Here is a 14,852-nt window from a genome sequence, read left to right as displayed (position 1 = left end):
TTATAAATGTCACTATTTGTAAGCACAGAGAGAACTCAAATTATTCAATAAATACAAGCTAACGAGAACACAGTGACAAGCCAATACGCAATCATGACAGAATGGACAGATTTGTTTATCTGGAACCAAATTGTTTGGAATAAAACAGTCAGCCTCAAAAAGGGCTGACAGTATGAAATTACAGAAAACAGAGTTCTTCAAAAATGGGAAGTCACACCACAGCCAAACACCTAGAGAAAAACATAGATAAAGAAAAAAAGGGGGACAGTGCTTACATATTTCCCCACCCTTTTACCAAAAGACGCATCCAAATGTAATATTTATCTTAGCATCCAGCTTGGGAGTGATTGCGTATGACTGGTGACCGTCCAGATGCATGAATGACTTGTAGGCAAGGGAGATGAAGAGGGGTGGTGACGCTCAACCCAAAGTAGATGCTATTTCCTTTTCAGGCTCCTCTGACCCCTAGCTTGGGAGGAAAAAAAAAGTTTTCTCCCCCTTCCTTCTCACTCTCCCACTTTCTTTCCCTCTCTCTTGCACAATCTCATTTTAGAGGGTGTCTGCAAACTACATGCAGACTTTTTGCATAAAGTGTCAAGCGAGTAAGAAGAAAGCTCCCTCTCTCTGGGCTCCCTGTTGGACTTGGAGGATTCACAGCATTCAGATGGAGTGAAAAATCGCATGGAAGGACTTTGGAAAGTCTATGGATATGGCACACACAGTGAAAACACCACTCAGGAGGTCTTTTAGCGAGCATGTGAAGGATTCCACTAACAAGGCTTGGGATACATTCTGGAAGAGCGCACGTGAGAAGCGGCTCTCAGGTAGGGAGATTGTGGTTTTACTCTGCTGCTGTTGTTGTTGTTCTTGACAGATCACATTGGTGGTCCATTGACATTCTTGCTGACCTTTTTAATGAACTTTGTACAACCGAGGTGATTTGACATGATAAATATTTGTTTAAACATAACAAGAATATACATTTTGGAACTTTTTTAAAAGGTTTTATATAAACAGTTTCACTGTATTTTGATGGTTGCTTTAACACATTTTGTTGATTATATGAAGGCCCACACAGAAACTGTCCTGCACCCACAGAAATACGCAGATTTCCACAGATTTTTGACTCCATCAATGAATCTGTTTATATACAGTACTTGAATAAATGTCTGTAAAATATATATTTATTCAGTTTTTTATATTCATTTTGGTGATATTATTGAACAATGTGCAAATGTTTACATGATTTTTGTATGTATTTAGTGAATTACTGTATTTGAGAGAGCTACTGTAGCTTTGTTCATTAAAGAAGTGTTTATAATTGGATTTGCTTTGTAAAAAAAAAAAGTTTTGTAAAACATGATTAGTCATTTCATGTGTTTTAGTTACACTATCAAGATCATTCCATATACTGTACATACACATATTTTATATGCAAAATTCTGTGAAGAAATATAAAAAAAAAAAAAAAGAAGTTGGCAGATCTCTGGCCTTAAATTCAGAAAACACTTTTGTGTTTAATAGACATCTAAACGTAGACAGCTTGGCTAAACCAAGGCTGTCAGGGTAAACCTAATAGAGATCTAAGAATAGGCCAAAACTAGGCAAGTCGTCAAATAGACAGATTAGATAGACTTTATATGTGTGGTCATTAATTTCTGTTTATTTGATGACTAGTCTAGTTTTGGCCTATCCTAAGATGCCTATTAGATTTTCACTGACAGCCCAAATTTAGCCTGGTTTTAACCAAGATGATTATGTTCAGACGTCTATTAGACATCTATTAGACATCTTTCAGAGTGCAGTTATAATTCTCATTAGGGTACTAGCAGAATGTTGGGTTAGGGCTAATGTACGTTGATATACTTGCAAAGTTTCTTATAGTCATGACAATGTCTGTTAGCGAAGCAGATATTTTAATGTGAATTAGTTGGCATGTAGTTGGAATGTAATTTAATGTGATAGTTGATCATGTTTGTATGTAGTTAATATTGTATGTATATTACTGTATATGAGCAAGCTACTGTAGCTTTGTTCATTAAAGAAGTGCTTCTAATTGGATTTGCATTGTAAAAAACGTTTTGTAAAACATGTATAGTTATTTCATGTGTTTTAGTTACACTATCAAGGTCATTCCACATACATCCACATTTTTGAATGTGCAAAATTCAGTGAGGAAAAAGTAAAAAAAAAAGTTGGCAGATTACTGGCCTTGAATTCAGCAAACAATTTTGTGTTTAATAGACGTCTAATAAACATCTAAACGTAGACAGATTGGCTAAAACAAGGCTGTCAGTGAAAATCTAATAGACATCTAAGACTAGCACAAAACTAGACTAGTCGTCAAATAGATAGATTAGACAGACTTTATATGTGTAGTCATTCTTTTCTGTTTACTTGATGTCTAGTTTTTGCCTGTTCTTAGATGTCTATTAGATTTTCACTGACATCCCAATAATAGCCTTGTTTTAACCAAGATGATTATGTTTAGACGTCTATTAGACATCTATTAGACTTCAGTTAGATGCCTAATAGTTCTCATTAGGGTATTAGTAGACTGTTAGTTTAGGGTTAGTGTAGCTTTGTTCATTAAAGAAGTGTTTCTACACTATCAAGATCATTCCACATACATCCACGTTTTTTTAGATGTAAAATTCTGTGATGAAATAGTAAAAAAAAAAGTTGACAGATCTCTGGCCTTGAATTCAGCAAGCAATTTTCATTTTAATTGATGTCTAATAGACATCTAAACGTAGACAGCTTGGCTGTCAGATTAGACAGACTTTATATGTGTAGTCATTCTTTTCTGTTTATTTGATGACTAGTCTAGTTTTGGCCTATTATTAGTCTATTAGATTTTCACTGACAGCCCAAATTTAGCCTTGTTTTATTCAAGGCGGTTATGTTTAGACATCTATTAGACATCTTTTAGACTGTAGTTAGATGCCTAATAATTCTCATTAAGGTATTAGTTGACTGTTAGTTTAGGTTTAGTGTACGTTGATGTACTTGAAAAGCTTCTTATAGTCATGACAATGTCTGTTAGTGAAGCAATATCAGCAGATACTCTAATGTGAATTAGTTGGCATGTAGTTGGAATGTAACTTAATGTGATAGTTGCTCATTTTTGTATACGTTTGTATGTATTTAATGGACATATTACTGTATATGAGAGAGCTACCGTAGCTTTGTTCAGTAAAGAAGTGTTTTTAATTGGATTTGCATTTGACGTCTATAAGATTTTCACGGACAGCCCAAATTTACCCTTGTTTTAGCCTAGATGATTATGTTTAGATGTCTATTAGATATCTATTAGACATCTTTTAGACTGCAGGTGGATGCCTAATAATTCTCATTAGGGTATTAGTAGACTGTTAGGTTAGAGTTAGTGCACGTTGACATACTTGCAAAGTTTATTATAGGCATGACAATGTCTGTTAGTGAAGCAATATCAGCAGATACTCTAATGTGAATTACTTGGCATGTTGTTGGAATGTAACTTAAAGTGATAGTTCACCCAAAATATAAATTCTGTCATCATTTACTCAACATCCACTTGTTCAAAACCCATTAGTTTCAATCTTTCTTTCTACCACAAAAGAGGATATTATAAAAATGACATCCATAGTAGTTTTTAATTATACTATTGAAGTTGATGGGTCAAACAGCATTCTTTAAAATATCATTATTTGATATATATAAAAATATTCATTTTTGGGTGAACTATCCCTTAAAGTAAAGTACTGTTTGTGTACATCATGTGTGGCAACTACTCGAAATCTTCAGTGATGATTGGCCTTCAAACTGCTTAAGCCGGTTTCGCTTAACTCTGAGTGAGATGTGGTTTTAAAAAAATAAAAACCCTGACATGTTAACAAGAGCCAGCTAATTGCTCGGATATCCACATCACGAGCATCCTAGGAACCGCAGGAAATGGCCTTTGGTCGGAAAGAGGGCTAAATCTTCCTTGATCGTTTTTCTATCTCTGCTCTATCTTGAAAGGGCCTCGGGGTTGGGGATTTCTGTCTGTCATACGTTACAAACCTGTCTTAATATTTACACCCTAACCAAACTTGTCATAACTCGGTCCAAATACGGCCGTAGCGTAAAAGATCATGAGGTGCATCCAAAGATCCATGTCAGCCAGATGCGATCCATAAATGAGCGACTTTAGCGCAAAAAAGCTTTCTGGGAGCCAATTAAAACAGATTGTTGCCAAACACTAACTCACCCCAATTAAATGTGGCATGACGCCAAGGACTCGCATTTTTCGTGGCACTTCACACGACACCACGGCCAAGTAAAATACAATGCAAAACTAGGGTCTGGCATCTGGAGTAAACATCTGGCTAGGAAAGATTGGAGTTTTTTTTTTGTATCGACGTGGGCTGATGTGTGAGGTACAGCGGTATCTGGGTTATGTCAAAGTCAGAACACATGGAGGGCCTTTGCAATGAAAACATTGATAATTACTTTTCCTTCTTTTCTATTGTAATGCTACAATCATTTTTACCTGAGGTTTACACTGAACAGATTGTCCCTCACCATTCAGTCAGCTCTTAGTTCACTCTTGCCAAGAGGCATTACCTCATCGCAGGAACTAGAGCCACGTGTTTCTGGTGTGCCTGTCAGAGCAGTGTTTGCATGTGTGAACGATAGGGATAACTGTGTATAAAGAGTTCTGAAAGCCATTATGATGCAGAGCAGGCCTGTTAGCTCCAGAGATTACTGTGAGAAAGCCTCACCAGATGTTGCAATCTCTTAAAAAAAGAAAGAAAGAAAACGAGGAAGGGGGGTGGTTGAAAAGAAACATACACAGCTGGAAAAAATGGAAGGAAATGGGGTCAAATTGCATATTTTTCTAAGCTACAATAACAGCATAGAGAATCTCTGAAAAAAACGACGGTTCTTCTTTTTACTGAGGCCATTAATATTTTACGATTTTGGTTTGCAGATCTTTTGGGGGAATTCCTTGAATTTGTAAAGTCGCATCTGGGAAATCATTCGGCTTCTGAATTTCTGATTTGAAAATGCTGTCATGGTTCAATCTGAACTGTATTTAAAACTTATTTTAATAGATCCTCCTAAAAAATAATTGTGAATATTTAAACAGATGTGTTTATATTATTGCATCCTAACCAGATGCGATGGGATAAAGCCAACAACTGGTTATAAATTGGACACAGCATCACACAAGTGCAAATATTTTGGGGTTCATTATATTAATCACATTATTCATTTATCAACCAAAACTATAGAGTATTTGTAGTAAAACTGAATTTTTGTAGGTTACTGATAAGAGGTTTTATGTGATTGCACATTATGGAAGCCTATTTCAGTATTATTTTACTTTATATTTTTGTCATAAAATTTTTAAAAAGATTGTAGATTGACTGGTAAATCAAGAGCTTTCCCTTTCGGCTCAGCTCCTTCTTTACCACAACGGACGGGTAGATCGACCGCATTACTGCTGCCGATGCACCAATTCGCCTGTCAATCTCCCGTTCCATCATTCCCTCACTCGTGAACAAAACCCCAAGATACTTGAACTCCGCCACCTTGGGTAAGGACTTTCCTCCAACCTGGAGATGGCAACCACCTTTTTCTGGTGGAGCACCATTGCCCCGGACTTGGAGGTACTGATTTTCATCCATCACACTCGTGAGCAAACCACCCCAGTGCATGCTGAAGATCCATGTTCGATGAAGCCAACAGAACAACATCGTCTGCAAATAACAGAGATGAGATCCAGTGGTCCCCGAACCGGAGCCCCTCCAGCCCAAGGCTGCGCTTTGAAATTCTGTCGATAAAAATTATGAAAAGAGTTGGTGACAAAAGGCAGGGCTGAGCCTCAGCTGGGTCAGTTGGCATTTCTGTGTGTAGTTTGCATGTTCTCCCTGTGTTCACGTGGGTTTCCTCCGGGTGCTCCGGTTTCCCCACAATCCAAAGACATGTGGTACAGGTGAATTGGGTTAGCTAAATTATCCAAAGTGTATGTGTGTGAATGAGTTTGTATGGATGTTTATCAGCGATGGGTTGCAGCTGGAAGGGCATCCGCTGTGTAAAACATATGCTGGATAAGTTGACGGTTCATTCCGCTGTGGCGACCCCTGATTAATAAAGGGATTAAGCCGAAAAGAAAATGAATGAATGAATATGAGATATGAAAGAAATTTAAGGTGCGAATGATACATTTCCAATTAATCTAAGCAAATGAATGTTTTCCAAAAAAACACAGTACTTTTATCATGAATATGTATTCATAATTTTAGCGCAAAGCTTTTACCAGACAGCAAAAATAAAGTTATGCTTACATAAGGTTTTAGTATGTGATGTTAAAACCAGTATTCCCTGGAGTCAGTTAATGTTTTTTACAAGTGGCTTTGCTGGAATAACCGCAGTCCATCAGTAAGATAATAAATTCCACTGATTTGTTTTTCAGGGCCTTTGCAGTTCCCCATTTCATAGGCTTAATCTGGTACGCAAATGTAATAAAATATAAAAACACGTTTTACAACATATTTTATTTAAAATAGACTATAAATAAAGACTTAAAGGGATGGTTCAGCCAAAAATGGAAAAATGTGATTATTTATTTACCCTTTACATGTAGCAAAATGTATGAGCTTCTTCTTCTGTTAAACACATACACAAAGATATTATCAAGAAAAATGGAAATTTATAACTATTGACTTCAATAGTGTTTGTTTTGCATATTATGGAAATCAGGGGTTACAGATTTTTAACTGTCTTCAGAATGTCTTCGTGTTTAACAGAAGAAGGAAACTCAAAAAAGTCCACCTGTAACCACCTGAGGGTGAGTAAATATTTTTTGAGTGGAGTATCACTTTAAACAAGCAATCTAAAGGATCCATAGGAACTAAAAATATGGTTTCAAAGTTGAGCTGAAATCTGGAGTATCAGAATTATCATTCCAATTACTTACAACTAGTCTGTATTATGCTAAATGTTGAAAATTTTATTACATCTGTCAGTAGTTTTCCATAGAAAGTGCAAATAGCTGATTAGAGTAACAGATTTACACATGCGCCCCTCCATAAATAGGCCTCAAAGGTTAGGTGGGCATGAGGTAGGTGTTCACATACCCTCATAACCATATATAATCGCTTCTCATTGCCGGCCAAGGCTCATTAAACCAGCTGCAGATCAGATTTACAGCTTGTCTCCCTCTATTGTCCCATGTGACCAAGGGTTGATTGGACATCGGATGTGTTGGAATTTGTGCTGCTCCGGTCAATGGCTGAACAACTGGTAAATGAATGAACAGTCTGTGAGCCTAAAGTGAACATAGCTCATTTTGACAAAGGCATTATAACATGTTCTCTTTTTTTCTAAATGGAGCTCTACACTAGCTGTATCCATGCACGAACTTAGAATAGCATATAAAACCTATAGATAATAAAGCACTATTCGTTCTAGAGAATTAAAATCATCACTTAACGACAAATGAGCCTGATGTACTGATAATAATATCAATGTTTGTGTGAGCAGGGAAACCACTGTAGCTCATTTTCTTTCATAATAAATAAGAGCAGCAAATGCACCGCCATATTGTTTTGCATTACTGCAAAGCTTTCTGGAATACTTGATTGGATTGATCAATTACAACATTCCAATGTGTTATTTTCAGGATAAAGTACATCCAGATGGTTTTTAATCGCACAATAAAGCCAGAAAGGCTTTACGGAAACGGAAATGCTCTATTCTGCGAAACAACCATCCTGATGTACTTTATCCTGCTTATTACATGACTACTTACCACAAAACATACAAATTATTTTAAAAAAATGGCTGGTTGAAGCTTATGGAGCATAAACAAACCTGCACATTTTTCAGTCACAAGATGGTGGCAAACAGTCAAGAATGCAAAGCTGACAGACACAAAACCGTCTGAGTAAACAAACTGACCTACTTATTTATTTACAAGATCAAAGTTCCCGGATGAGCCTGTGTTATTAGGAGTGGTTATCTGGGAATAACATTCCTTGGAATGTTGGGACTGACCAATCAGAATGCAGTATCCCCGACAGCTGCGTAATAATCCCAGATAACAACTGCTGAAACTAATAAAACAGGCCGGCTGTCATGTTTCTGTTCTTGGCAGTTTGAAGGTATCTTGTGACAGAATAATAAGTAGGTGGTTTTTTCATTCTTTCTTTTTTCTTTGGCTTAGTCCCTTTATTTATCAGAGACTGCCACAGCGGAAAGAACCGCCAACTCATCCAGCATAGGGTGTATTCAGCAAATGCCCTTGTAGCCACAACCCATGACTGGGAAATACCCGTACACGCACTTACACACATACACTACGGTCAGTTTAGCTTATTCAATTCACCTATATTGCATCCCTTTGGGACTGTGGGTGAAACTGGAGCACCTGGAGAACATGTAAACGCCACATAAAAATGCCAACTGGCCCAGTTCTTGTGTGCCACAATAATATAATATAATATAATATAATATAATATAATATAATATAATATAATATAATATAATATAATATAATATAATATAGGGCGACGCAGGGGTGCAGTAGGTAGTGCTGTCGCTTCACAGCAAGAATGTCGCTGGTTCGAGCCTCGGCTGGGTCAGTTGGCATTTCAGGGTGGAGTTTGCATGTTCTCCCTGCATTTGTGAGGGTTTCCTCCGGGTGCTCCGGCTTCCCCCACAGTTCAAAGACATGCGGTACAGGTGAATTGGGTAGGCTAAATTGTCCGTAGTGCATGAGTGTGAATGAGTGTGTATGGATGTTTCCCAGAGATGGATTGCAGCTGGAAGGGCATCCACTGTGTAAAACATATGCTAGATAAGTTGTTGGTTCATTCCGCTGTGGCGACCCCAGATTAGTAAAGGGACTAAGCCGAAAAGAAAATGAATGAATGAATAATAGAATAGAATAGATTAGAATAGAAGCTAAGTTGTAAGTATACTTTCCCACACAGTACATCATTAAAATTCACTTTCAACTTTTTTATTGCATACTTAATGTTAATTTTTAATGACAAAACAAAACTAAAACATTTGTTATTCCGACCAATAATAATTTTCTAGGGTACATAAATAATTGAATGAATATATTTTTATTTGAAATTTGGGGGAAAATGTTCTCAGATTTTTATACAAAAAATACTGAAAGGATTTAATATTAAATACAATAAAACTGACAGTCGAGTTATTGACCCTTAGTGCCCATTTAAATGTTAGATGAAAACAGCTGATAAAACAAGGGGATAATAATGTTATGTTATAAGATTTCATGTAATTATTAATAAATAATATTATTATACAATAATATGAGATTTGTAATGTAATGTGTATTTATATAGCACATTTATTGTGTATGGTCATACACTCAAAAGCGCTTCACAGTCATGAGGGGGTCTCTCCAGACCACCAGCAGTGTTCAGCATCCACTTGAATGATGCAATGACAGCCACAGGACAATATCGCCAGTGCTTCACCACACACCAGCTATAGGTGGAGTGGAGAGACAGTGATAGAGCCAATTCGGTGGATGAGGATGATTGGAAGGCCATGATTGGTAAGGGTCTATAGAGGGAATTTGGCCAGGACACCGGGGTTACACCCCTACTCTTTACGTGAAGTGCCATAGGATTTTTATTGACCCCAGAGAGTCAGGACCTCGGTTTAACGTCACATCTGAAAGACAGCACCCACTGACAGTATAGTGTCCCCTTCACTATACTGGGGTATTAGGGCTCACACAGACCACAGGTTGAGCACCCCTAGCTGACTTCACTAACACCACTTCCAACAGTAACCTAATTTTTCCATGTGGTCTCCCATTCAGGTACTAACCTGGCTCAGCCCTGCTTAGCTTCAGTGAGTAACCTTGAGTAAGATAAAGTGAGAAAGATTCAGTGAGCAAAATAAATATAATTCTATAAGATAAATATAATTCATTGTATGAATTAACTAACTTCAAAATTGTTGTATTTAGGTTGTATTTTACTTGATTTGATGATCCTGAATCCTAATCCTGCACAAAGTGTGCACAACTCAAAACTTCTTCCTCCAGCAGTTTGAGAAACATGTATCCCACCAGTTGGATTGAGCTGTTTAAAGACTAACAAGAAAGTTATGAAGAAAAATCACGAAAACAAGACCAACACAGAGAATCATTTTCCAACTTGAATAATGCAATACTGTTAGTACAATAATACATTTGCGAATAAAACATTTGAGAATGCCCTCCTGCTGTGCTGCACTAAAAACTCATAAATTAAACTACATACTAAATGGCCGCTTAGAGAACTGACCTCTTTAACTGCCAAAATGTCCTCCACATGACTCTCAGGGCACTGTTTATGACTTCTCTTTCTCTAATGACCTCATTTCCCTCCCCTTACAGCCTTTTCAAAAAGATTTAGCTTTCCCTCATTCTCATCCAGTTCAATAGGATAATCTGGAATCATGCGCTAATCAAAAGTCTCATCCCTAAAGGAAGGATTCAGATCCTTCATTACCTTTGATGATGCATAAAATCGTCATCTTTCAATACTTTGCACAGCCAAAGCAACTGTCATCATTACAGCACTTAAAGTTAGTAAATCAATACTTTTCAGCTCCACTTTACACCATTGAGTACACACAAATGACTGCCATGTATAAGATTTCTGTTCAAGTACTTAAGTACCCCCACCAAATTCAAGAAGGTACTGGAAATATTCCTCAGAGATTCTGGCCCATATTGACATGATAGCACCATGCAGTTTCTGCAGATTTGTTGGCTGCACATCTATGATGCAAATCTCCTGTTTCACCACATCCCAAAGTGGTGATTTCACCACATCACCCCATCTGGTAACTGTGGAGGCCATTTGAGAACAGTGAACTCATTGTCATGTTTAAGAAACCAGTCTGACATGATTCGCACTTTATGACATGACGCGTTATCCTGCTGGAAGTAAACATCAAAAGATGGGTACAATGTGGTTATAAAGACATGGACATGTTCAGCAACAATGCTCAGGTAGGCTGTGGCGTTGACACGATGCTCAATTGATACTAATGAGCCCAAAGTGTGCCAAGAAAATATCCCCCACACCATTACACCACCACCACCGGCCTGAATCGTTGATACAAGGCAGGATGGATCCATGCTTTCATGTTGCTGACGCCAAATTCGTATCCTACCATCAGAATGTTGCAGCCGAAATCAAGACTCATCAGACCAGGCAATGTTTTCCCAATCTTCTATTGTCCAATTTTGGTGAGCCTGTGCGAATTGTAGCCTCAGTTTCCTGTTCTTAGCTGACAGGAGTGTTACCCGCTATGGTGATCTGCTGCTGTAGCTCATCCGCCTCAAGGTTTGACGTGTCGTGTGTTCAGAGATGCTCTTCTGGATACCTCGGTTGTAATGAGATTTACTGTTGCCTTTCTATCAACCAATCTATCAACCAGCTCAAACCAGTCTGGCCATTCCCCTCTGACCATTGGCATCAACAAGGCATTTGCACCCACAGAACTACCAATCACTGGATATTTTCTCTTCTTTGAACCATTCTCTGTAAACACTAGAGATGCTTGTGTGTGAAAATCCCAGTAGATCAGCAGTTTCTGAAATACTCAGACCAGCCCGTCTGACACCAACAACCATGCCACGTTCAAAGTCACTTAAATCACCTTTCTTCCCCATTCTGATACTTGGTTTAAACAGCAGCGGATCGTCTTGACCAAGTCTACATGCCTAAACGCATTGAGTTGCTGCCATGTGGTTGGCTGATTAGAAATTTGTGTTAACGAGCAGTTGGACAGGTGTACCTAATAATGCAGCCTTTGATTGTAAACATACATTTTCCTAAGAAAATGATGTCAGAATGAAGTCACAATTGCCAGATATAACATCAGAATTGCTAGATTTAAACTGTCAATTCCAGAAAAAAAGTCATTAAAAATTAAATTTGTGAGATATAAAATAATACTTGCAAGATAAAAACTCACAATCTTAAGAAAAAAGTCAGGATTCTGAGATAAAAAGAGATAAGGTTTTATTTTCACACTAGTGACTTTATTTCTCAGAATTCTGACTTTATTTTTTGGAAAAAAAAATCCAAGAAACTCACAATTACAACTTTTTATCTGATTACTCTGGATTTGTTTGTCTTGGAATGAACTTGTGAAGTTATATCTTGCTATTATGACATAAATTACTATTTTGATTTTACATCTACAAATTCTGATTAAAAAAAATAATTCAAAAAAGTTGCAATAACCTTCCTTTTTTCAGTGGTAGTTGACAAGTAAATTAGAAAAGTTTAATTAAATATCTAACGATGGCCATAAGAATAAATTGTCACCCACTTGTACACACTGTTGACACAAGCTGACTGAATATTTACACTTACTATTTTGATAAAACATGAGGTTGCTTTGAGTATTAATAAGTATTCTAAATGTTTGTTGGTTTTAGTGACTCCTTTGACTGTGTAGCCCATTTTTTATTCACTTTTATTCACTTAAAATTATAAATATATAAACTAAATTTATATAAAATAAAATTATAATGCGTTACATTAACCGTCTTCTTCTTTGTACACAACCCACCCAATAAATATTTTATTGTTGATTTGATTCACCTGATTTTATAATAACCTATTACCCAAAGCTTAAACAGATATATGTTCCTTTAATAATGTGACTTTTTTTGTAGTCTATTTTGTAGTCTAAGGAAATTTAACATAAAAAAAAATGTATGAATATATTTCAACATACAGTGTTTCTAATTTGTTGAAAGTTAATACAAACCTGCAACATTTTGAAAAATGTTGCCTCCATGAACTTATATAATATATATTTAATTAAAATTTTAATTATTTATATTTTATTTATTATTATCATGTATTATATTTATATAATATCTTTGAAATCCAAACATAAACATTGTCTTAAATATGCAAATTGCATATATTCACATATATCAAATTTATGCATGTAGATTTGTATCTAATATAAACCACATTTAAAGTAAGCCACTATTAAATACATTTTATTTGTCTTTATTTACATTTTATTTACATTTTGTGTAGTTATTTATAATTCTGTTTTACTCCTTACTTATTGTTGTTTGTGATGGTAGTGGTGGTGATGTTGTTGTTGCTTTTATTATCATAGTTATTATTATTACTACTAGTATTTGTAGTATAAGATTGACCCTATTATGCAGAAATAACCATCATCAACATCACAAACCGGGTGCAGTAGATAGTGCTGTCGCCTCACAGCATGAAGGTCGCTGGTTTGAGCCTCGGTTGGGTCAGTTGGCGTTACTGTGTGGAGTTTGCATGTTCTCCCTGCGTTCACGTGGGTTTCCTCCGGGTGCTCCGGTTTCCCCCACAGTCCAAAGACATGCTGTACAGGTGAATTAGGTGAGCAAAAATTGTCCGTAGTGTGTGTGTGTGTGTGAGAATGAGAGTGTATGGGTGTTTTCCAGTGATGGGTTGCAGCTGAAAGGGCATCCACTGTGTAAAACATGTGCTGGATAAGTGGGCGGTTCATTCCGCTGTGGCGACCCCAGATTAACAAAGGGACTAAGCTGAAAAGAAAATGAATGAATGAATGAATGAACATCACAAACTAATATTTTGATCCCACTAACACATCACAATCATCTATAGTTAATTACAGAAACATCCAGAAGAGAGCAGAACAGGCTAACCTTTCAAGTTGCTGAAGTTCCAATGAGAATCAAGGCTTAATTTGAAACCAGAAACTTTATCATCAGTGTGGAGATTATATTAAAAGCTGAAAGTTTTGTCTCTGTTTCGGGGGGGACTTTTTTATTCTGGTTCAAAAGCCTGATAAGCAGAGGTCTTGTAAGACTTACAGCAGTTTGCGTCAGCAGTATGAGCTCCAAAGGTGCAAGTTGCCTAATGGTTTTTCACACTGCGATCTGCACAGCGTCTTCTGTAGTGTCGCTTGGCAAGCTTGTCTGTTATTGAAGGTCTGCGCTTAAAGTGTCTCTCGCTTAAGCATGGAGAGTATCATAACCTTAAATGGCTAGACACCGTCTGGGAGAAATCCAAGAGTCTAGTTTCAGAGACTGTTAAACCTCAGCAATTTCATCAGCCTACTTCATGCATCCATGTATAAAAACAAACTATTAAGCTCTTGGAAATATAAAAAATAACAAAATGCAAAATACTCTGCACCAATCTTCAACAAAGTGGTATGTGTTTCTGTTTGAGCATGGTGAATGTAAAAATGCATTGAAAGGACAATAGCCAGGTTTTTCATGCTAATGTGAACTGAACATTTAAAAAGTTAGAAAAAAAAAAAAAAAACAGATGTGAATCAGGTCAGTTTCCATCAAGTAAACAAGGCAAGCATAATGGAGACAGCTGGTTAGTCACAATAATGTTCACTACGTTAGAGTTTATTCAAGCAAATGCGGTCACATCTCCATTTATTCGCATTATCCACTGATCTATATACAGTAATAGTTTGTTTTCACATGACGTCATTGATGACGCGCAAAAGAAGTGATTCGTTTACATAGGAATCACTATCAGAACATCAAAATATTTCAGTTTTATGCTGTTTATAATTGTTTAAATCAGCCAAAACAAGAAATACCAAACCGCTTTTATAGACTTCCAAAGGTTTTTGCTCATAAAGGGGGGAAAGTAAAAAAAAAAACTGTCTGAAAAACTGAAGAAAATGTGCCATGAACAAACATTCATTCAACACATAATAAACAATCATTTAACACATCCATGAGCAAACTTTTTTTGACATCACCAATAAAGATTATATAAAGGGCCTAGCTATGTAAATATATTAATGTGTTACATAAAAATCAGATACAAACA

General features: G+C 36.6%; 1 protein-coding gene across 1 annotated transcript in view; it reads left to right on the top strand.

Moving 5' to 3' along the window:
- Window positions 1–445: 445 nt before the first annotated feature.
- si:dkeyp-23e4.3 (rho GTPase-activating protein 7) overlaps window positions 446–14,852 on the top strand; it is a 130,746-nt gene continuing 116,339 nt past the window's right edge. Inside the window, exon 1 of the mRNA XM_056446068.1 lies at window positions 446–824. Coding sequence (XP_056302043.1) covers window positions 704–824 — 121 coding nt within the window. The 5' untranslated portion in view covers window positions 446–703. The remainder of the gene's footprint in view (window positions 825–14,852) is intronic.

The sequence above is a fragment of the Danio aesculapii genome, chromosome 21 (genome assembly GCF_903798145.1).
Source record: "Danio aesculapii chromosome 21, fDanAes4.1, whole genome shotgun sequence".
In the NCBI taxonomy this organism is placed as follows: Eukaryota; Metazoa; Chordata; class Actinopteri; order Cypriniformes; family Danionidae; genus Danio; species Danio aesculapii.
The sequence above is the reverse complement of the archived record's forward strand: the minus strand, read 5'-3'. Positions and strand labels throughout refer to the sequence as shown.